The 23,658-nt window shown below is 37.9% G+C and overlaps 1 protein-coding gene across 2 annotated transcripts in view; it reads right to left on the bottom strand.

The window, feature by feature from the left end:
* LRP1B (LDL receptor related protein 1B) overlaps positions 1 to 23,658 on the bottom strand; it is a 1,698,272-nt gene that overhangs the window by 430,246 nt on the left and 1,244,368 nt on the right. For both annotated transcript variants that reach the window (XM_081095916.1, XM_081095917.1), the window contains exons 36-37: positions 14,058 to 14,192; positions 13,322 to 13,451 (exon numbers count right to left, since the gene is read on the bottom strand). In XM_081095916.1, coding sequence (XP_080952042.1) covers positions 13,322 to 13,451; positions 14,058 to 14,192 — 265 coding nt within the window. The remainder of the gene's footprint in view (positions 1 to 13,321; positions 13,452 to 14,057; positions 14,193 to 23,658) is intronic.

Genomic DNA, 23,658 nt, shown 5'->3' with positions numbered 1-23,658 from the left:
ACAATATTGAAGTTTCTCTCAATAATAATTTGTCCTAAACAGAAAATGTCCTTATTTACAAAGGCTTACAATTACAGAATTTAAAAATTCAAAATGTAACAAGGAATATTCAAAAGTGTTTTGAAAAATTATATAAACACTAACAGAAGTCATCATAACACAAATATCCCTATTGTCTTCACTAGACCCAGAAGATATTGGCAGAAAAATGTGCAATGGATACATACCATGAGTTAATTTCTAATTAATTACTGACATTTGGATAATTTTAAAAGACTGCATTTGGTTGCAGTGGGACTGCTACCAAAAGCCTTGCATACACTCTCAGAATCCAAAGTTTATTGAAGTTATCATAGAACAATTATATGGTATCAGAATTAGTTTACACACAGGTACACTTATATAGAAAAAACAAATCATTTTTATGTCATAATTAGAATCAAACTGAAAAATATATGTTCAAGGCATTATAAGTGTCCTCAAATAATTTCAAATAAAGTATTTTTGTGAAATAAGGCTACCTGGAAACAAAGCTCCGGCTTTAGTAGGGGGGAGGGTAAAGAAGTGTAAGGGACTGTCAAACCACAGCAGGAAGGGACGGTGGGGGCTAAGGATCAGCTGAAGGACTTGTATGCAGGCATATAAGCATAACCAATGGACAAAAGACACTGGGGGGTAGGGGATGCTGGGGGAATGTTAAGGGGAAAAAAAGGAGACATATGTACTACTCTGTAATACTTTAAGCAATAAAACAAAATTTAAAAAAAGAACTGTAAGAGAAAAAAGAGAAGGATGAATAAGTCTAAATTGTTAAAAATGGCCGGGCCAAGTAGTTCAGTTGGTTAGAGCATCTTCTTCACATGTGTAAGTAGCAGGTGTCATCATCCCCAGTCAAGGCACATACAAGAATCAACCAATGAATGCATAAATAAGTGTAACAACAAAGTGATCTCTCAAAAAAAAAAAAAATCCGTCAATAAAAACAATTTACCAAAGTAAATTTAAAAACACCAAATAAATTGTTAAAAAATAAATAGTATTAAATGTGGTTCTTCAGTATGGAGTTTCCTCAAAAAACTAAAAATGGAACTCCCATTTGACCCAGTTATCCCATTTCCAGGAATATATCCCAAGAAACTAGAAACACCAATTAGAAAGGATATGTGCACCCCTATGTTCCTAGCAGCACAATTTACAATAGGTAAGATTTGGAAATACTCTAAGTGTCCATCAGCAGATGAATGGATTAGAAAACTGTGGTACATCTACATAATGGCATACTATGCTGCTGTAAAAAGGAAGGAACTCCTACCATTTGCAACAGCATGGATGGAACTAGAGAGCATTATGCTAAGGGAAATAAGCCTGTCAGAGAAAGATAAATATCACATGATCTCACTTATTTATGGAATATAATGAACAACATAAACTGATGAACAAAAACAGATCCAGAGACAGAGAAGCATCGATCATACCGATCATACCGTCAAACCTCAGAGGGAAGGCAGGGAACGCGGGGTGGAAGGGAGAGAGATCAACCAAAGGACTTGTATGCAAGCATATAAGCCTAACCAATGGACACAGACACTAGAGGAGTGAGGGGCAATGGGGGTATAAGGACACATATGTAATATCTTAATCAATAAAAAAAAACAAATAAATGTAGTTCTTACATTTTAGATATATAAACAATAGTGAACCAACTGATTTGAATCAATTCTTTTCTTTGAATTTAATATTATCTTTGTTGACTGCTAAACTATTTCCCTGGAGCACAGATCTGGGTTGCAATTTTTACAACGGACTTGCCATTTCTTCTGATTCGTACTCCTTCTTTAAGGGAGCATGACTTAGATATTTTATCAGATATGTTAAAGAAAACCTGAGATCACTAAAATTTATCATGCTGGCACAAAAAATGAAGATTGTGCAATTCTCTTGCCTTGGTGAAGAAGACAATCAAGAATGTCATTGTGTCCTCTGCTAGATTGGGGGTCAACTATGTGTTAGTTAATATATATGCAAAAAGTAAGACCAAGAAACACACACAAGATTACAGATTAGCAATAGCAGCTAGACCAGTGGTCGGCAAACTGCGGCTCGCGAGCCACAAGCGGCACTTTGGCCCCTTCAGTGTGGCTCTTCCACAAAATACCATCTCTTCCACAAAATACCGACTTCTGTGCATGGGCCAAGAAGTTTCAATCGCACTGTATGTGTGTGCCTGCATGTGGTATTTTGTGGAAGAGCCACACTAAAGGGGACAAAGAGCCGCATGTGGCTCGCGAGCCGCAGTTTGCCGACCACGGAAGACTGTGAGCATCAGCCTTTGAACAAACACTGCTTGTAATTTTAAATGTTTATCAGTTTTACTAGACTCACATCGCATACCAGTTGAATACCTTATAAGCCAACATGTCAATGTCTCCATCTTCAGCACATAAACAAAATAATATTGTAAAAGTTTGAATACATTTCACAAATATATAAATTGAATCCTTCATCCCCTATGAAAAATATGGTATAATGCAAAACCTTCTCTATTTCTGTAAGGGTTTGTTACATTTCCTTTGTATTCTTTTATGTGGTTTTGTTTTGACAAAGTATTACATGCCAATTTCCAAATCACTTTCATGTCCTGAAAGAGAAACTATTGCATAGAGGCTCCAGTAATATACAAAGAACTCAACCACAGACCACAGGACATTCTGATAAAAGGAAGAGAGTCTAAATACAGTACTTTTCCTTCCTTCCTTCCTCCCTCCCTCCCTCCCTCCCTCCCTCCCTTCTCCCCCTCCTCCTCCTCCTCCTCCTCCTCCTCCTCCTCCTCCTCCTCCTCCTCCTCCTCCTCCTCCTCCTTCTTCTTCTTCTTCTTCTTCTTCTTTCTCTCTCTCTCTCTCTCTCTCTCTCTCTCTCTCTCTCTCTCTCTCCCTTTCTTTCTTTTCTTTCTTCCTTTCTTTCTTTTTTTCCTGTTGTGGGTACGTTGGTGGATAGTTCTCAAATATATTATTTGATTTCAGTCATTCAACAAATGTTATGTATCTATTATGTGCTGGGTGGTGATGATACAAAATAAATGGGACTTAATGATGCTCATGCAGCTCACTGCTTAATGACAGAGGCAAATGGGTAAGTAATTACCTGAGAAAAATGCTAACAGAAATGTCTAAAGCTTGCTAGTTGTAAATCATGAAATTATAGGGGCTTCAACCCTAAAATTTTTGAAGTGCTGTGGTAAGAGAAGTTGTCATTCCTATAAACAACTTCAGAAATGAATTTATGGGCTAAAATAAAGATACGGGCCATCTGAGTTGTTTCTCTTTCTCTTTAAGCTTATAATTATTTATAAGTTATTGTTTTACAGTTCTCATTCTGGTGCTAGTTTTTCTTAACTTTTACATTAGAATCCTTCTCCATTCACTATTTTGTGATATTGAATAATTACATAAAGCAATTATTTCTTATATAAAACAAAAAAAATAGTGTTGCTCAGACAATGCTGAAGAAGTAGAGGAAAAAATTCTTAACAAAGAAACAATTTGTGGGGACCTATAATCCCATAGCATATTAGGTTTATCATCCTGTATTAGATTTAATTCCTTATTTTTATTTATGTGTTTGTGCCCTGCCTCACTGCCCATCCTCTCATTTTAGAGAATACATATATATGCATGTACTTGTACATATATGATATTATCTTACTATTTACATTTTTGTGTTTTTGAGTGATTAATCTTTATTAAGTTTTGGTATCTTCAATATATAATATTTGATGTTTCCCTATGAAATATTTAACACCTAGACTCGTAGAGCCCAGAATCCTAGTAATCATAAGCTTATTTATAATTCTTAAAATATTATACAGAAATTTTACATTTTTTCATGATCTCCAATCTATCTTATATGTCAGAAATAATCTATGCTGGATATTCTGCATTGGAAAAACCTGAGACAATGTCTATAGGTAAATAAGGAAATGTATCTTTCAAACTTCTCTTTACCCTCTTACTGTGTTTTTATGGGTCAGATCCCTTGAAGAATTAGGAAAAGGTATTGTATTGGTGTGTGACTATCTTTGGTGTCCGTTCAACATGTCTCTGGTGGCCTGGGCCAAGGGCTCCCTCCTGCAGTGAGAGGTGGCATAACCTTCTGGCCATTCTTTGCAGCCAGCCACACAGCTGCAGTTACAGTTCAGGGCATCTTGATCATTTCCTGTCCTTCTTCCATCTTTTTAGACGGAGAGATAAAATCTAAGATCATGTTTGAGGAAAGAGAATGCAGCATATTGGAAAAGACTAGGTGAGTGAGACTTAACTAGCCTTGAAAGAAGGGTGGCGCCTGCAGTAGAATTTTTGAGAAAATTTCTAATGGAAAATAGTGTGACACTTTTCTTTCATTTGCCTTCATAATTTTTATATGCCTGGCTCAGAGACATGTAGAGAGGGGTGGCTCTGATCTGGAGCATGGTTGTGGTATTCCTAAGTTACCTGATAATCATGGTATCTTAAGATTATGTACTAGCATGTGGTTCCCACTATTATTTCTTTTGTAAATCAAATTTAATTCCGTTTAATTTTTATAGGTGTTGCCTTGACATCAAATTCAAAATAAACTGTAGAAAATGATGTTAAATTTAACTACACTCTTGCTAGCTCAACAGATGTTAAGCTGTCTTTCAAAACCTTCTGCATATTGTTAAGCATATTCTAAAAGTACATATACATATTTATATATGTGCATATACATATATAATCAATCAACGATGATTTGACAATAAGTGCTTGAACAGGGAGAGCCACTGTCAAGCTGAATCTTTGCACTGGAAAGAAATACCTTTTAGCAACTTATAGTATTAGAAATAGAAAGTTAATTTAAGAGAGGCAATGTACATCCTGGTGCCTCAAAAGAAAACAAAATTACTGAATATTTGTGCTCAATTAGAGATCATATTCCATGGAAAGTTATCCAACTTTTTCAGCATCATACTGTGAATTCCTATACATATTTTGTTGTTGTAAGCAGAAAATGACTTTTAGCATAATGAAAATTATTACATTTCAATTTTTTAAAAGAAAGTGATGGCTTAGTAAAGTAAGTCAATGGAGGAAAGAAACTAATTTTTTAAAGCTGAACTAAATTCATATATACTTTATTTTTTAATTGATTAATTAATTAATTGTTTAACATATTACAAATAGTATTACATATGTCTCCTTTTTTTTCCCCATTGATAAATTCATATATACTTTCTATTTTGAAACTGGCTACATTTTAAGAGACTTCAAGTTTCCATTGTTGAAAACTGGCTTCATGTCCATTTTTCAAAGCATATTTATATCCTGAATTCAGTTAATTTACTTCATTATGTTTTACCTTTTCCTTTGGCAATACCACTTGCCATAATTTAATTTCAAACAGAATAACAAAATGCTATACTTTATCCCTGTAATGTAAATTTTGACACTTAAATGTCTATCAAATATTACCTGAAAATCAATGTTTGAAAAAGTTATACAGGCTGATCATTTCAAGCTTTTTTCTCCCACACTGAACTCTAGTCAGTAAACATGTGGATAAGGTATAGTGAGAAACATATCAGTAATGTTTCCAAGCAGGAATAAACACTTCCTGAAAGCAAGCTTAATATTTTAAAAGGCGTATTGATTCTGAACTGTGAATCCAGACAAATATCAATCCATGTGATTTGTGTAATGCTTAAGAAATATTTTTAAGAAGGAGTGAGGGTATAGAGATAAATAATGTTTAAAATATTGCTACAGAGTCAAAGATTTCTTGTTTTGTGGGGAAAAATGTAAATCTTGTTTTGGGGGCTCAAATTAAGAAACAAAAAAATATATTTACTGAGATCTTCCAGCTGAGTCAGTGCTGAGCTCATAGTTGCAATGGAGAGAAATATAAAATCTAAGACATTTGGGAAGAAGAACTGACAGGACTTAACTGATAGAAATAGGTGATGAGAAACTACAGAAAATCTAAGGTAAGTTTCAATCTTGCCGGAGCAAAGAACACGACAAAATCAAAAGAGATGCCATGGTTAGGAAAGGAATGCAATGTAGTTATTAAAATATAAAGACATAAAAATAAGTTTAAAAGATAAATATAGCAAGAGAGATAATGGCATTCAAAGACTTAAATGAAGAGAAAAATGATCGGAGATGATATACAATGCTTAGAAGACATGTCTGGAGGAGGTCAGAGAGAACAAGAAAAGTAAGAGTTAGAGAAGGTAACAGAGGAAGTAAATTCTTGAGTGGATAATTAATGAGAAAAAAAAAAGTCTCAAGGAGAAGGCAGATGATGCGAAACCTGGAAAAAAATATTTGTCTTCCACTATTGATAAATCTAGAAATGTCTGGAATGAACAGAAGCTGAAAATCCATTTCAGAAGTTCAATGTAGAAACAATGGGTATAGACCTCTATTCTATGGAGTTAAGAAGTAAACAAATGTGGAGAAATAAGACATTGGTGTGTTGTTGTTTTTTCAAATAGGAGGAATCTGAGTCCATTTGAAAGCAAAGGGAAAGACTTCATTGAAAGAAACCATTTAAAGATGATAGATTTGAAAAGAAGAGTTATCCTGTGAGTTGCCTGAGGAAACAGATACCATTGTGTCCAGAATAAAAATGGAAAAGTAAATTTTAGTAAAAGAAAAAAACTTTCTCTGCAGTTACATTCACTTCTTTCAAAACATTCGCAGTATGAACTCAGACATTTCATTTTCCCACACCATCAGATCATCACTGTACCGCAATTAACCACAAAATTTATTTAACTGCTTTACTACTTGCTGACAACTTTGCCATCCTCTTTCTCCACTGCTGACATAGTTGATGACTCATGTGGATGATCCTGTGAATATCCCAGCCCCTAGTCCCTCATCACACTCCAGGAACCTACATCTCTCTTTTGTCCCTGCATTACATAAGCAAGGACACAAACTAAGCTCAGTTATCAGTGAAAATTCTCTATTTCCAATACCAACAATTTTTGAAATACCTGCAGACTTGAAATGGCTCTCTCTCTCTCTCTCTCTCTCTCTCTCTCTCTCTCTCTCTCTCTCTCATTGTTGATTTTCTTGCCCCATCCCCCCACCCAACAATTCATCCTCTAACTGTAAACATCCTTTATTTTTGTTCAGAATTATTATGTCTGTAATCTTTCTTGGACAATCTCTTCCACTACCATGGTTTATTGCAGAGTAGGAACTCTGTTGGGATAAGTAGGAAGAGACTTCATATTTATTCAACTCCTGATTCCATTTATGCTCTAGTCAACATCTCTTCTTCAGAATTTGATATCTCAGGAAGAATCCAGTACTTCTAGGACAATTTTCCTTAAAAGAACAGAATCATATTGTTAAGATGAATTTTCAAGCATAAAAGACCAGGTCTTTCAACATCCAAACTTAAGTCTCATATATATTTTAAACTTTTCTTCTTCCTCTCTAGTAACCTAACTCCTCCTGGTCTGAGGACCTGCAGTAAGAGAGTGCCACATTTTATTTTTATTTTTTACTTACTTTATTTTTTACTTACTATTTATTTTAGTCTTCTCCTTATACATTTGCTTCTATCTCTCCCCATCACTTGGCTCTCCCCACTCCTCCATAACACTCTACCTGAAATAATGAGTAAGCACTTGAAAAAATTCCCTATTTCAAGAATGCTACAAAGTCCATAAACTCTCATCACACTTTTGATCCCTTCTTATGTGGGTTGTTTGGGACCAGAGGAGAGGTTTTGGAGAGAGGGTCCATAACCAGTTTAGACTTCACTTGGTAAATAAACTGAATGATAAAACTGAATTGTCTATTTTATGGCCCCAATTTATCTTCAAGCTGCATCACCTACTCTTTCCCACACATATGTCATGTACTTATATTCTTGCTAATGTCCTTTGTTTTGCCAATATATTCCCACTTCATCTCAGAAAACTTTCTCCTTCAAGTCTCTTTCATAAAGCCTTAGTAATCGCCACTATGTCTGCTATTAGCCTCACGTTTATTAACTCCTCTAATTGTATGCTATCTCTTTTCTCTTCAAACTCAATATAATTTTCTAATGGCCTTATGGAAATTATTACTTTAACATGAGATTTAGATATGAGATTTAAGCTTAAGTTGTGTAGCTCTAGTCTTTTTATGCCTGAAAACGAGTCTTACTTTACAAGATGAGACTATTCTTTAACTAAAACATCAAGTTTAAACAAAAAACTCACTGTGAACAGAAGCAACATTTTATTTATACCATCATACTTCACAGTGCCCACCAGTGTCTCTTACATGGTAAGTAGTCCTGTTTTGTCAAAATGTACTGAATTGAAACAGGAAATGGAGATGTACTGACATGACCTGTTTCATGGTACCTACTGCTCAATAAATGTTCATTGAACAAACTGACATAAAGTGAAGTATATGTGGGTTCCTTTGCTTGATGTTCTCAATCATCATAGGGAGTAGTAGGTACAGTTTATGCTAAGATGGCTGTAGATATAGAAAAGATCTGAAAGGAAAATAAGGTCTAGACCAGCCGTGGGCAAACTATGGCCCGCAGGCCAGATCCAGCCCGTTTGAAATGTATAAAGCTAAAAAAAAAAAAGACCATACCCTTTTATGTAATGATGTTTACTTTGAATTTATATTAGTTCACACAAACACTCCATCCATGCTTTTGTTCCGGCCCTCCAGTCCAGTTTAAGAACCCACTGTGGCCCTCGAGTCAAAAAGTTTGCCCACCCCTGGTCTAGAATAACAACTTGAGGGTGTATACCAGGTTTAAATAAGAAATAAAAAAGAAAATTTGATTGACAAATAATAGCAAGAGACCTGTTATATTGAACTGCATGAATCTATAGTAGGCTAGGCATAGAGGTTCTCTACGAAACAAATGAAGTGTTGGACTTATTACAAATATGAAGGGAAGAAATTCTTCATTGGGAACAAATCCATTTTCTGTATATGTAAGGGATTTCACATTTAAATTATACTTATTTCTACCACCAGAATAATTATTCACAGTCAAGCAATTGATTAAATGTTCTCTATTGAGGCTACAATGATTTATTGCTTGATTATGAATTATAATATAAAAAGAGATTTTTAAAATACTGTAACACAGGAAGAGAACATTTTAAAAATATATTTTTATTGATTTCAGAGAGAGGAAGGAAGAGAGAGATAGAAACATCAATGATGAGAGAGAATCATTGATCTGCTGCCTCCTGCATGCCCCACACTGGGGATCAAGCCTGCAATCTGGACATGTGCCCTGACCAGGAATCAAACCATGACCTCCTAGTTCATAGATCGATGCCCAACCATTGAGCCATGTTGGCCTGGCTGTTATGAGCTTTAAACAGAGTGAAAAGGGGCCTTCTGGTAAATTTTGAGCAAAGAAGTGACAGCTACTTGAATTACAAAAGAATAACTAGGCCACTTTGTGAAAAACAGACGTTAGGGCTATAAGGGTAGAAGACGGTACACAATAATTCAGAAATATTGGCAAGTGTGATAACAACTCAGGCTAGAGTGGTAGCAATAAAAATTGTAAGAAGTAGGTAGAGTATGAATGTATTTTGAAGTCAAGAGTAGCAGAATTCTTGGTATATTGATATGGAGTATGTAAGAGAGGCACCAAAGATGATGTCAAGTGTTTTTGGCCTAAGCAAATGAAATAACAGAACTGTCATCAACCAATGGAGAGGTCATAATTATAGAAAAATATTCAGTTTAATTTTAGACCTGTTAAGGTTAAGATTTCTGACGTATCTTTTTCTAGTTATCTATTATTCCTTAACAAACCATTCCAACTTTAAAGGCTTAAAACACACTAATTTATTTGCTTATGAATTTGCAGTTTGGTCAGAACTCTGCATGAACTCATTTCTTCTTCACTAAATTCTGGGCATAGAGAAGTAAACCAAACACACATGGCTCTTTTTTCATAGAGTTATAGTGAAGGATAGAGGCATTATCCAGTTAGTGGAAAACAGAGCTACTAGTATAAATATAAATAAATAAGGATGTTTGAGTACACAGAATGTATAAAAATGAAAGCACTGGTATTTTGTGTTCTATAACAGAAAAATCTACTGTATTTGCAAAGCCAAGGAAGGATAAATAACATTTTGCAAGGTAAATGTAGGAAGGAAAACACTGCTGGTAATGGGAAGAGACAGTTCAAAGGCTGGGAATGGAAAAGTATGGGGTATATTTGAAAATATTTTATAAACTTAGAAGTCCAAGTTTCTTTGCTATCTGATTGAGATAGCAAAGAAACAGTAGCCAAAGATAGAGGCCTTGTTAAGAAGGATCACAATAGAAATTTCTGGACTTTACACAAAATTCAATGGGCATCCCTTGAAAGTTTTTTTTTTTTTTTTTTTTTTTTGCTTTTAAGTAATTATTTTATTTTTTATATATTTTTATTGATTAAGATATTACATATGTGTACCCTCTACCCCCCCCCCCCCCGCTCATCCCCTCACCCCCCCGTTGTACGTGTCCATTGGTTAGGCCTATATGCTTGCATATAAGTCCTTTGGTTGATCCTTCCCCCTTGCCCCCACCCTCCCCTACCTTCCCTCCAAGGCCCGACAGTCCAATCAAAGCCTCTCCGTCTCTGGATCAGTCCTTGTTCATCAGTTTATGTTGTTCATTATATTCCACAAATAAGTGAGATCTTGTGGTATTTATCCGCTCTCCAGTTCCATCCATGCTGTGGCAAATGGTAAGAGTTCCTTTTTCTTCTTCCTCTTCTTAAAGAATACCTTTCAGCATTTCATATAATGCTGGTTTGGTGGTGATGAACTCCTTTAGCTTTTTCTTATCCGTGAAGCTCTTTATCTGACCTTCCATTCTGAATGATAGCTTTGCTGGATAAAGTAATCTTGGTTGCAGGTTCTTGCTATTCATCTCTTTGAATATTTCTTGCCATTCTCTTCTGGCCTGCATGGTTTCTGTTGAGAAATCAGCTGACAGTCGGATGGGTACTCCCTTGTAGGTAACTGACTGTCTTTCTCTTGCTGCTTTTAAGATTCTCTCTTTATCTTTTGCTCTTGGCATTTTAATTATGATGTGTCTTGGTGTGGTCCTCTTTGGATTCCTTTTGTTTGGGGTTCTCTGCGCTTCCTGGACTTGTAAGTCCATTTCTTTCACCAGGTGGGGGAAGTTTTCTGTCATTATTTCTTCAAAAAGGTTTTCAATATCTTGCCCTCTCTCTCCTTCTGGTACCCCTATAATTCTGATGTTGGTACGCTTGAAGTTGTCCCAGAGGTTCCTTACACTATCTTCATATTTTTTGAATCTCTTTTCTTTTTTCTTTTTCGGTTGGGTATTTTTTGTTTCTTTGCATTTCAAATCTTTGACTTGATTCTTGGGATCCTCTTGTCTGCTGTTGGAGCTCTGTAAAGTATTCTTTATTTCAGTCAGTGTATGCTTAATTTCTAGTTGGTCCTTTTTCATGTCCTCCATGGTCTCACTATACTCCTTGAGGGATTCATTAAATTTATCGGCGGTTTCCATAAAATTCTTGACAAACCTTATAAACGTGGCCTTGAACTCTATATCCAGTCGTCTGCCCTCCTCCGTTTCTGCCAATTGAGACCTGTTTCTTTGTCTCCGCATTTTGGCTGCTTCCCTGTGTTGATAGAGTGGCCCTGCGCACCAGGTGTCCTGTAGGGCCCAGTGGCTCAGCCTCCCCAGTTACCTGGGGTGGACACTCTTGGTGCACTCTTGGTGCCTTGGTTGTTGTAGGATCACTGGGAGGAATTGACCTCCAGGCCAATTGGCTGTGGGAAGCAGCTGTGTCTGAAGTGGGAGAATGGTCCCCCTCTGACCACTGGGTACAGTGGCTCCTGGATCTAAGGAGGTGCTAATTCAGCCCCTGCCTGAGGCCACACAGCCGGAGCCGCCACGAAGAGGCTCAGCTGTGAAGCAATGCAAGCCGCTGCGGGGCCTTGGGCCTTCTCTTGGATGTTCCGGGTCTGCTTGGCTGGGCTGTAGTTAGGTACATTCACATGCAAAAGCCTCTGCTGCAGCCTGGGTGGGGCGGGGTCTCAGGGAGTCAAAAGGGCAGAGAAAGAAGCTATGGCTGATTCTCCGCGCCCGGAGTCGCGTGTCTCAGTGTCCCGGTAACGGCTGCAAGCACCTCTGAGGGAAATCCGCCCTCAAGTTCGCCCGCTGCAGCCTGAGAGAGCAGCCTCTGCCCGTTTGAGTCCTGGGTCCCCAGAGACTTCCCAGAACCGGAGTTCAGAGCAGTCGGGAGCTTGTGATTCAAAAAGACAGCCGCGTCCTCAGGTGCCACCCCCTTTCCGTGCGCGCGCGAGCCGCCGCGGTACCTCTGCACTCAGCCTCCGCAGCTCCTCTGGCTCTCAGCATGCTTTTCTTTTCTTCTAGTTGTAGAAATTACACTCAGCCAGCCCTCCTGTTGTTCTGGACGATGTTTGCTCCGTCCTTTGGGATATTTTTCAATTGTTGTGGGAGGCGACTATTTCCCGGTGTTTATGCCGCCATCTTAGTTTCTCCCCCTTGAAAGTTTTTAAGTAGGTTTATATAAAATTAAAAAATTCAGTCTAGTCTTTTGTAAGGTTAGGAGATCAACTGCAGTGGTATATGTGTAAGATAAGAACAGATTTAATTAGGGTTGAGGCTGTAAAGATGGAGAGCGGTAGATTGGTAATATTTAAAAGAAAAAAATCAGCAAAACTTTTTGGCAGATTGCATTCATTATAATTTTTGATGTACAGTTTTTGTGTCCTCAACACATCCAATGGAAATGTTGGGAGACAGACATACTTATCTGAAACTAAGGGAAAAAACAACAAACAAATAAAAGCTTCAGATGAACATGTTGATTTGACCCACCCTCCCCTGCCTTCCCTCTGAGGTTTGATACTCTGTTGGATGCTTCTCTGTCTCTGGATATATTTTTGTCCATCATTTTATCTTGTTCATTAGATTCCACATATGAGTGAGATCATGTGATATTTGTCGTTTTCTGACTGGCTTATTTCACTTAGCATAATGCTCTCCAGGTCCATATTGGTCTACTCATTTGGATTTACATACACATTAGAGAGCTGCATAACAAATGTATCCCGCCAAATATGTACTAAAATATACGTGACCAAATGAAAACAAACTTTTTTCTGCTTAGGTAAGCTATTTTTGAGGGTTTTTTTTTTTTGGTTTTTTTTAGACATTATAACTAAAAAGAAGTATTAATGTGGAAGTATGCATATTTTTAATAAAACAAGAAAACTCACTTAAAATTCAGAAGAGATATGTAAATTTATAATTACCCTTTCTCTGGGTGCACAGCTATAGATCTTGGCTGATCCAGGCCTTGGGAAATAATTACATAACGGAAAGATCCATTGAGTCTTGCAACTTCAATTAAGTTGAAACCATGATCTGTCCAATATATGTTACCTAGAAGAAATACGTATGTGTTTATGATACAGTTGTGAGAAGGAAGACTATTTATTAGTTATGGCTCTAATTATTAACTTTCTGACCATTATATAAACTCTCAAGAAATCATTTGCTTCCTATATTTTTATTGTGTACATTTCCTCAGCAGAAAGTTGTAAATAAACTAATATGCAAATATTTCCTAAATCTCATACACCTGTAGTTTAAACCATGTAATGATACACTTATATGTTAAAAATAAGTTAAAACTTCTCTAAACCAGAGGAGAAATATATTTTAGCTTTCTGTAGACTTCAGGCAAGAAAAGTAACACTTCTGTCTACCTGCCCCATGGAGCTCTCAGTAGATTTGGGCAAAGTTAACACTATATAATCTGCTTCTAAAAACAAAACAAAACATTTTTCAAAAGGCTCAAAAGCATTAGATAAAAAATGAGGCCCAAAATAAGAGAATATTTGCCTCTCTGGCTACAAAAAGAATTGTTATGTGTCACTCAGAATTTTTATGAGGCAATTTGAGCTCTTAAAAATAGGTGTGATACACACACACACACACACACACACACACACACACACACCCCACAGAAAAAGTCATAGATTATACCAGCAATCCAGTCAATAGCAATCCCTTCCACTCTTCCCAAGCCATTGGTAATGATATCTTCTTTCCAAGTTTGGTCTCTTTTAGCTCGACTAATTTTATTGAAGCCCATGTCTGTCCAGTAGATGGTATCATTTTCTATGGATAAGATAGAGAGAGAAAAAATACACACACTATAAAAAGTATCAATGTGGATCACATTGCGTCAGTATTTGGGAATTAATATCCCGGGTGTGGTAATGTATAAGTAAGTATTCTTCATGATAAAACACTAATACAAATAGTAAGGAAGATAATAAAACAATATGAAAGAACCTAGTCAAATGTATTTTTAAATGTTTTTAAAATATATGTGGAATGACCTATCCCAGGGGTGGGCAATCCCTGGCACGCGTGCCAAATATGGCACGCCAGTAACTTTTGCTGGCACGAGAAACCCTCTCTTATAATCCTCCATTTACAATTTTTTTTTTTAATATCGACTTTTTTATTTTTCAGATAAAGTCTAGGTGCATCTTAGATAAATAAATAATTTTACATAACAAGTTATCTTAAAGACTATAGACATGGATTGAAGAGAGAGGAGAAGAGCAATTTCCATGCCTCTGCCTTATCTCTCCCTGCCTTCCTAGATCTGACCAGTGTTTTGGTTTCATCCACATACGCTTGTGAATCTTTGTTCTCAGTGATGAATTTTGTTAAGTCTTATAATAAGAGTACCCTGACGGATGAAAGTAGTAGCTCATGCATATCTCTGAAGGTCACGAAATATAAACCTGATGTAAAATCTCTGTCATCAGTGATGCAGCAGCAAAAGTCCCACTGATAATATCAAACGGAGTCATAAAATTTTCTGTTGGACTATCAGTGTACATGTATACATTAAAAAATAAACGTATTTTTCATCATAATATACTGTGTTTTTGTCGCTCGAATGAATTTTATTATTTCTTCAAGGTTCTTCACATAGTACACCTTAAGAGATATCAAATAGGCGTAACATGTTCTCAAAAAATTAGGATTGTTGCTAAAGTAATTGTGGTGATAGAAATGTATTAGCTTAAGAAGCTACTGAGGTGGTTCATTCTATCCTAGTACAGTGTAAAAAAAAATAGGGTTGGCACGCAGAATAATTTTGAGTCAGAGATTTTGCTGGTTTGGGCACGTACTCACAAAAAGGTTGCCCACCCCGGACCTATCCCATCCTTTATTATTTTTTCTTCATTTTCTACCTTAAACTCAGTAAATACTTATCTTATCCCCCATGAATTTGCCATATGGATAGCAAACCATGTTATTTTGGATAACAATTTTTCTCTTCACATTAATACCTGTGTCTGAGTCCTCTAACTAAATAATAAATAAAAGAATACTACTGGAGATAATCAACTCGATAAAGTCTCAAAGTAGAAAGAGAATAGAAACATAAAGGTGTTTCAGCTATATGAAGGCTATTTTAAGTATAAGGTCATTCAAGATGTATGAAGTCTTTAAAATGCTTTATCATTTAATTATTCCTTCTGAGACACTAATTTAGCAAATGTCAACTACAAACCCCTTAGGTTATTTTTCAAACTCTCATTGTACAAATAGTCTTACAAAATACTTAAAGAATGGCTCTATGCTATTATAGTCTTTAAATATAGTGTGTTTTTGATTATTTGAATGAAAAATGTTTCTAAAAGTTATAAATAAAATACATGTGCATGTATATGCATAAAGGGTAGCAATTATAGTCCAATGATTTTAAATACAGCCCCCAGAAACACATTGGGGACAAATCATTAAATAATAAATTTGCCACCAGCTAAGTAAGTGTTTGTGTGGTGACCTACATGGCCATTTGTAGAACAAATCTTTTTAAGACCAATATAATTTCCCTCTGGCACAGTGACAGACTATGGGAGTAAGGAAAAAGCAATTAGTATAATAAACCATTTATCAGTAAGTTTTGAAATTCTGTTTCAAATGAATTATAGTGGAAATATTTTTATTTATTTGAGAAATGATTCCAAATATCATCTATTCTCAACAACATTTAATTCAGAAACACAATTGTTTGAACCAGAACAAATATGCCATTTCAAATATATATCTGGAAAGCAAAGATTTGTTTGACTTTTCCAATTTTGTAAAAGTACCAGCTAAAATGTTTTCATTATTAAAAGAGTAAATCAATCATAAAAATAAGCATTATTTTTGCATAAACATTAAGAATTATAACCCAAGTCCAAACATTAGACCCATATATCCAATAGCCTACTTTGTATCCGCACTTGTATGTAGAAAAGGCAATCTTGATAAACAAAAGGCAAATTCTGGGTCTGAAACAGGCTTCTCTTGCAGCCTTCCAATGGCACCTTTCCCTGCTACAGTGTCAGATAAGTGACAGCTCCACCCTTTGTTTCACAGGCTGAAAATCTTACATTGTTCCGAATCACTTTCTCCACACTTCACATCTAATCCATAATCAAACAGTCTCATATTCAATCTCTTACCAGGTGTTTTGGCTCTTTTTATTGTCCTTTCAAATCATATCCATCTTCCAATCACCTCTCACCCTCTCTACTCTCTATAATGTAATGGAAATCACTCTTACTTCTTGCCTGAGCAATGCAATAACCTCCTAACTTATTGCCCAGGTTCTGCTCTGTCTCAGCACTCCCATTTCCTCATGAGTCTTTTCTCCACTGAGAGGCCATCATTGCCCTTTTAAAAATATATGAGATAACTTCTCTCCCCACCACCCAAACTCTCTGACATTCATGACCTACCCATATCCTTCCACACTCTCTCACCTGATATCCTTCCACTATCCCCTCAATCAACCATCTCTAATAACAGAATTTCCTCTTCTTGAAATAAGCTAAATGCTGTCCAGTAAAAGGTTCTTTTTTATTTTTTTATTTTATTTTTTTTTATTTATTTTATTTTATTTTATTTTTGTTTTTTGTTTTTTGTTTTTTTTTTATTGCTTAAAGTATTACAAAGGGTATTGCATATGTGTCCATTTTATCCCCCCGCCCTAGATAGTCCCCCTGCCTGTATGCATGCATATAAGCATAACCAATGGACATAAGACACTGGGGGATAGGTTCTTTTTTTAAAAAAAAAAATATGTTTGTATTGATTTCAGAGAGGAAGGGAGAGGGAGAGAGAGAAAAACATCAATGATGTGAGGGAATCACTGATCAGCTGCCTCCTGCATGCCATCTGTTGGGGATCGAGCCTGCAACCCAGGCATGTGCCCTGACCAGGAATGGAACCCGTGACCATCTGGTTCATAGGTTCAACCACTGAGCTATACTGGCCAGGCTAGTCAAAGGTTCTTTACATTTCTTTGTTACTAGAATGCTGCCCTCCCCATTCCCTTCTCAATATCTGCATGGCTCTGTTTTAGCTTAAATAGTCCCCTTCTTACTGAAAATTTCTCTGACTACTCCATAAAATTATTCCCTTGCTATTCTCTATATTCATTACCAAATCTGTTTTTCTCCATTGCATAGCATGTATTACTTCAAACACATTACATACATAGTTATTGTTTCTGTTTGTTTGTTTACTGTCTGTCTTGTCTCAGAGAACTATAATCTCTTTGAGGTCTAGGACATTATTTTGTTCACTGCTTTATTCCTGGCAGATAGAATATTGCCTGGCACATAGTAAGCTCTCAGTCAACATTTGGTGAATAAGTGAACAAGTGTGATATATGAAGACTGACTAGGAGCGGATACAAGGAAGACACAGCTATTACCATTAGAAGCTTTCAAAGCTCATTAAACAACAGAGGGTAGTATGCAGATATAAAAAATGACTAACAGTTAACAAGAGTATAGCATGAGCAGAATATACGTAGTACAGATATTTTTGTAGGAGTTCAAAGAAGACATTTACAACAATCTTTATAAATATCAGGAAAAAGGACACTAATTTTACATGTGACTCTTACTTTTATGTTATTCTCTAATGGCTTTGCCATCCCTGCAAATTTTTATTCCATTTAATCAGGAAGCATTCTTTCTCATGTATAGAGCTGAATCTTGCATATACCTTTACTATCTTATTGAGCAGAAATTTCATCTTTTATTTTTAGAAATAGACTGTGAGATATTTCATAAATATCAACTGCAATTGACCCAACTTTGCTAAAACAGTCACATTAGCTTTCCACAGATAAAAGACAAATGATATAATTGGTAACTGTTTTCAAGGATAACTATACAGATACTGGTGTCCAGCTATTGTGCACTGTAATTACAGTCAGGAAATTTAAAAAACCACATGTCATAATTGTCTGTAAAACAAGGGAGAGGCCTTTTAACACTGAGAAAATTTAAACTTTAGATTTGAGCCCAAGTGCTAACCACCTACAGAGGTTGGAGTATACAGATTATGTCTGAAAATAGGAAACAGGGAATACAGGTTTCTTAAAGTACTTCCACCCTTAGGAATCTAGTTTCTAATGATTAATTAACCAGCACTACTGATCACCTGTTGTGAGCACACTGGACTCTGTGTTAACTTGTACTTCTGAGGCCTAGGAAATTCAAAATCATGTTTCCTGGCTTATATTTACAAGCTGTTTTAGAAAATGCCATACAGACATGAAAAAACAACCAGGTAAAATATAATGTATTAGTTTACTCTGCTTCTATTAAGCCACATTTTTCCTAAGTTCTCACCTGAGGATATATTTATTAATTTTTTAATAATTCTCATCTGAGGATATTTTCCCATTGATTTTTAGAGAGAGTGGTAGAGAGGGAAAGACAGAGAAATATCGACATGAGAGAAACACATCAATTGGTTGCCTCCTGCACAAGCCCTGACCAGGGCCTGGGCTGGGGAGGAGCCTACAATCAAGGTACATGCCCTTGACCATAATTGAACCTGGGACTCTTTGGTCCACAGGCCTACGTTCTATCCACTAAGCCAAACTGGCGAAGTCTGTTTATTGATTTTGGAGAGAGAGGAGAGGAGAGGAGGGTGGAGGGACGGAGGGAGAGGGAAGGGAGACGGGGGAGAAACATCATTCAATTGTCTCCTGTACATAATCTGACCAGGGATTCAACCCACAACCTAGGTATGTGCCCTGACCTGGAATCAACCTGCAACCTTTTTGGTGTAAGGGACAATGATCCTACTAACTGAGCTGCCCGGCTGGGGCACATTGTTTTAGCTGCAGAACTTTACATTTATCCTATTAGATGCCAACTCATTAAAGTTGTTCAGGGGCCCTAACTGTTGACATTTTTACAAATCATATGCTATCCAATGAATTATTTCTGTAATATCCACACATTTAATAAGTAGGTTTTTTGTTTTTATTATCTTCATTCAAGCCAGTGATAAGTGTGTTAAGCTGGATTAAAACATATACTTTGATATACAACTAGAGACTTCCATCTGAGGCAAATTGTCTCATGTTTATTATATCATTATAGCGCTCTTCAGTTTGGTTCAGTGGATAGAGTGTCAGCTTGCAGACCGAAGTGTCCCAGATTTGATTCTGGTCAAGGGCATGTACCTCCATTGCAGGCTCCTCCCTGGTCCGGGCCCTGGTCAGGGCTCACGCAGGAGGCAACCAATTGATGTGTTTCTCTCACATCAATAATTCTCTCGGTCTTTCCCTCTCTCTTCCACTCTCTAAAAATCAATGAAAACATATCCTCTGGTGAGGATTAAAAAAATTATATCCTTATAATGTATAATTTATGCATATTTAAGTGAACAATTATTCAGTGTACAGGTTGATTAACTTTTTTATATGGAACTTAGCCATGTAACCACCAACCAGATTAAGATTTAGATCACTATCAGCAGCCCTTTTGTTGCTACCTCACCTCAGAAGCCCTCCTCTTCCCTAGTGGGCAGCCACTGTCCTGACTTCTTTCAGCAGAAATTAGTTTTCTTAACTGTCGATAAATGGTATCATTCAGTATATACTCTTTATCTGACTTCTCTTATTCGGTATTATGACTTTCAAATCCACCTTTCCCATTGAATGTACTTTGCTTTTTGTTGGTGTGAAAATACCATAAACTATTTACCTATTTTGGATGTTCAGGTTGTGTCTAATTTCTGCCTATTGTGAATAATATGAACATTTTTGTCCATTTCTTTCATGGACATATGCTATAATTTCTGTTAGGTACAGATCCACAGGTAGAATTGCTAAGCCATAGGATAACTGTAGTAGGTAGAGTTCCCTTGTTTCATTTTCACTTTTGTTGTTATCTAATAAAAGAGAAACATGCAAATTGACTGTACCTCTGCTACACTCACAAGCCACGCCCACAAGCAACGCCCACAAGCCAATCAGGAGTGAGTATGCAAATAAATCCAACCAAGATGGTGGCGGCCACAGAGCTGGAGCAAACAGGAGGCTTAGGCTGGCCCTGGAGATGGAGGAAGCCAAGCTTCCCACCTGCCCTGGCCAGCTGTGGGCTCTGCTCAAGGCTACAAAGTTTCAGTTATAGAAGACAAATAAATCCCAGATACCTGCTTCCAGCCACTGTGGCCTCCACTCAAGAAGGGTATGGGAGCCTGGGTTTCCCGGGGCTGTGGCCAGCCTGCAAACAGCCATAAGCCCCTCACCCAGACTGATCCAGGCACCCCAATGGGACCCCCTATCCTGAAGAGGGTGTAGCCAGCCTGCAAACAGCCCATAGCCCCTCACCCAGGCTGGCCACACCCTCATGGGGTGAGGGTCCCCGCTGGGGGGCTTGGCCAGCCTGCAAACAGCCATCAGCCCCTCACCCAGGCTGTCCAGGCACCCCAGCAGGATCCCCCATCCTGAAGGGGGTGTGGCCAGCCTGAACACGGCCCTCAGCTCCTCACCCAGACTGGCCAGACCCTCATGGGGTGAGGGTCCCTGCTGGGGGGCTTGGCCAGCCCACAAACATCCATCAGCCCCTCACCCAGGCTTGCCAGGCATCCCAGTGGGGACCCTCACCCCATGGGGGTGTGGCCAGCCTGCAAACCACCACAGGCCACTCTCCCAGGCCACCCCGCCCCCCAAGGGAACCCCCACTCTGATCCGTGACACCCTTCAGGGCAAACCAGTCAGCCACCACCTGTGCACCAGGCCTCTAACTATACTAATGAAAGGGTAATATGCTACTTAGACTGGGAGACCTTCCTGGAGACCTTCCGGATGTTCTTCTGGACAAAGCCATGGTGGTGGGGCTGAGGTAGAGGTGGTTAGAGGCCAAGAGAGGAGGGAAGTTGTTGGGTGACCAGGCTGGTGGGGAGCGGTGCCGTTGGAGGTAAGCAGACCAGCATGGGGGCCAGTCGGGGGCAAGCAGGCCATCAGTGGGGATCAGTTGGAGGTGATCAGGATAGCAGGGGGGGGGCAGTTGGAGTGAGCAGGAAAGCAGGGGGGAAGTTGGGGGTGAGCAGGCCAGTGGGGAGGAAAGGTGGGGGTGAGCAGGCCAGTAGGGGGTCAGTTGGGGGTGATCAGGCTGGTGGGGGGGAGCATTTAGGGGCAAGCAGGCCTACGATAGAGGGAAGTTGGGGGTGAGCAGGCCGGTAGGCAGAGTGGTTAGGGGCAAGCAGGCAGGCAGGCAGGTGAGCGGTTAGGAGCCAGCAGTCCCGGATTGTGAGAGGGATGTCCGGCTGCTGGTTTAGGCCTGATCCCTGTAAACTGGCAGTAGGACATCCTTCGAGGGGTCCCAGATTGGAGAGGGTGCAGGCTGGGCTGAGGAACACCCTCTCCCCCATGCCTGAATTTCATGCACTGGGCCACTAGTATACAAATAAGGCTTGACTGTATGCAGTCCATATAAACTCCTGGTACTGATGCCTATACAGGACTTCACTTTAACTTTGATCTTCGGGATTAGAAAGAACAATGTCCCTCCCCTGTCTCCTCTCCAGCCACCAACTTTTACTTAGACCTTGATTATTAAATACCACTTTGAGATTACATAGCTGCAGACACCTTTGTTCATTTGAGGGCATAAGTATAAGCACTCTCCATGGCTTTCATTGTCATTTATGCAGCTATGAACTTAACAGGTAGGCCCAGAAATATAATTGTTGCTACACTTAGGAAGGCTATCTTAAGGACCTGTGAATCATTAATTCTGCCAGCTTATCTATTAGTTTCCAAACTGATTTTAATTCTAAAACCTTGGCAGATGTGACAGTTACTTCTAATCCAAACCCCATCTTTTGCTCTTTCAGAAATCACTGTATCTAATTTGGGTGAAGAATAGACTTTCTAGATCATTTCTACATTTTTCAGTAATCATGCATCTCAAAGCAATATTTTATTTCCTGTGCTGTGTCATTTCAACGCAGATACATGGTTTAGTCCTTTTCCCCAATCCATTTCTTATTCTGCCACCCATATTCACAGGCAGGACTATTGATACAGACATGAAGTACAACCAATGCCTCAGAATTACAGAAACATAGGATAGGGAGGTATAACAGCATAAAAACTTCAAACTAAAAATTAGGCATCCTTATTCTAAAAGGTACTCTGTTTACACCCACCATGGTGTATCCCCAGATCCTGTCTTCCCCTCTCAGTGTCTATCCTCTCATCTCAATGTATCATTGCCTCCCTTTTCTGATTACTCATAAAAGAAACCGTCTCTAACCACTGTCCCCAAATTCAGCAACAGGTCTGCCTTCACATGGTTAGAGTTCAGTAATTCTCAAATGGCTGCCCATTAAAATTGCCTAGTAAAATGTAAACAACAACAACAACAACAACAACAACAAAAACAACCTGCAGCCACCCATCAGAGATTTTAAATTGCTTAGTTTGGGCATCATGAGAATTACCAGTTAACTCATCAGTGGTATACGTAAGAAGAATAGCACTTGTTATTTAACAGGGTCCAAGATCTTGTGAAGACGACTCCCTTCCCACAACATCCCATCTTCAGCCCCATTACAATCTCATTGATATTAATGGCTCACTACTAAAGTGATTTTTAAGGAAAGAAGAGGAAGATACGAGCTTGACATAGTTTTCAGAATATCAGATTTGGGGATTTTTTCCCCCACTCCAGCTGAGGGAGGCCTTTAACTTGAAAAAACAAAACAAAACACATTTGAAAAAGAATCTGTTCAGTTGATTCTGCTATACCTCTGATCCTAGATCTGTTCTTTAATTTGTACCAGAATCAAGCCAAATCAAGGCAGCTCACAAGAAAATTCCTTTACTCTGATGCATTTCCACTTCCAGTCAAGCTGGCTTTGCTTGAGCTACAGGTGTATCCTGTGCCACAGGTATGTTTCTTCACTCAATTATTTTAAAAATTTAAACTATATAGACATTGTGAGCACTAAAATTGATCATATTTCTCTTTACACTGGCTATTATATATTTTATTCTCTTTACACTGTAATTAATTAAATTATAGTAACTAAATTAGTTAAATGGAGTATAAATTTACTGCCAACTACTAGTAAAAATACAAAATTTTACAATATGCATTATAGCTCTAGATTCATGTTATTTCCCCCCAATTTTTCTCTCAGCACTTATGTCCACCATCTAAATTGTTCCTCTCATTGCAATTCTTCCATTTTTGGAATCTACATAAAATAATTTTAGAACAAATTGATACCTATCTCTATCTATATA

Source organism: Myotis nattereri, assembly GCF_964212035.1.
Source record: "Myotis nattereri genome assembly, chromosome: 7".
NCBI classification, from domain to species: domain Eukaryota; kingdom Metazoa; phylum Chordata; class Mammalia; order Chiroptera; family Vespertilionidae; genus Myotis; species Myotis nattereri.
The sequence above is the reverse complement of the archived record's forward strand: the minus strand, read 5'-3'. Positions and strand labels throughout refer to the sequence as shown.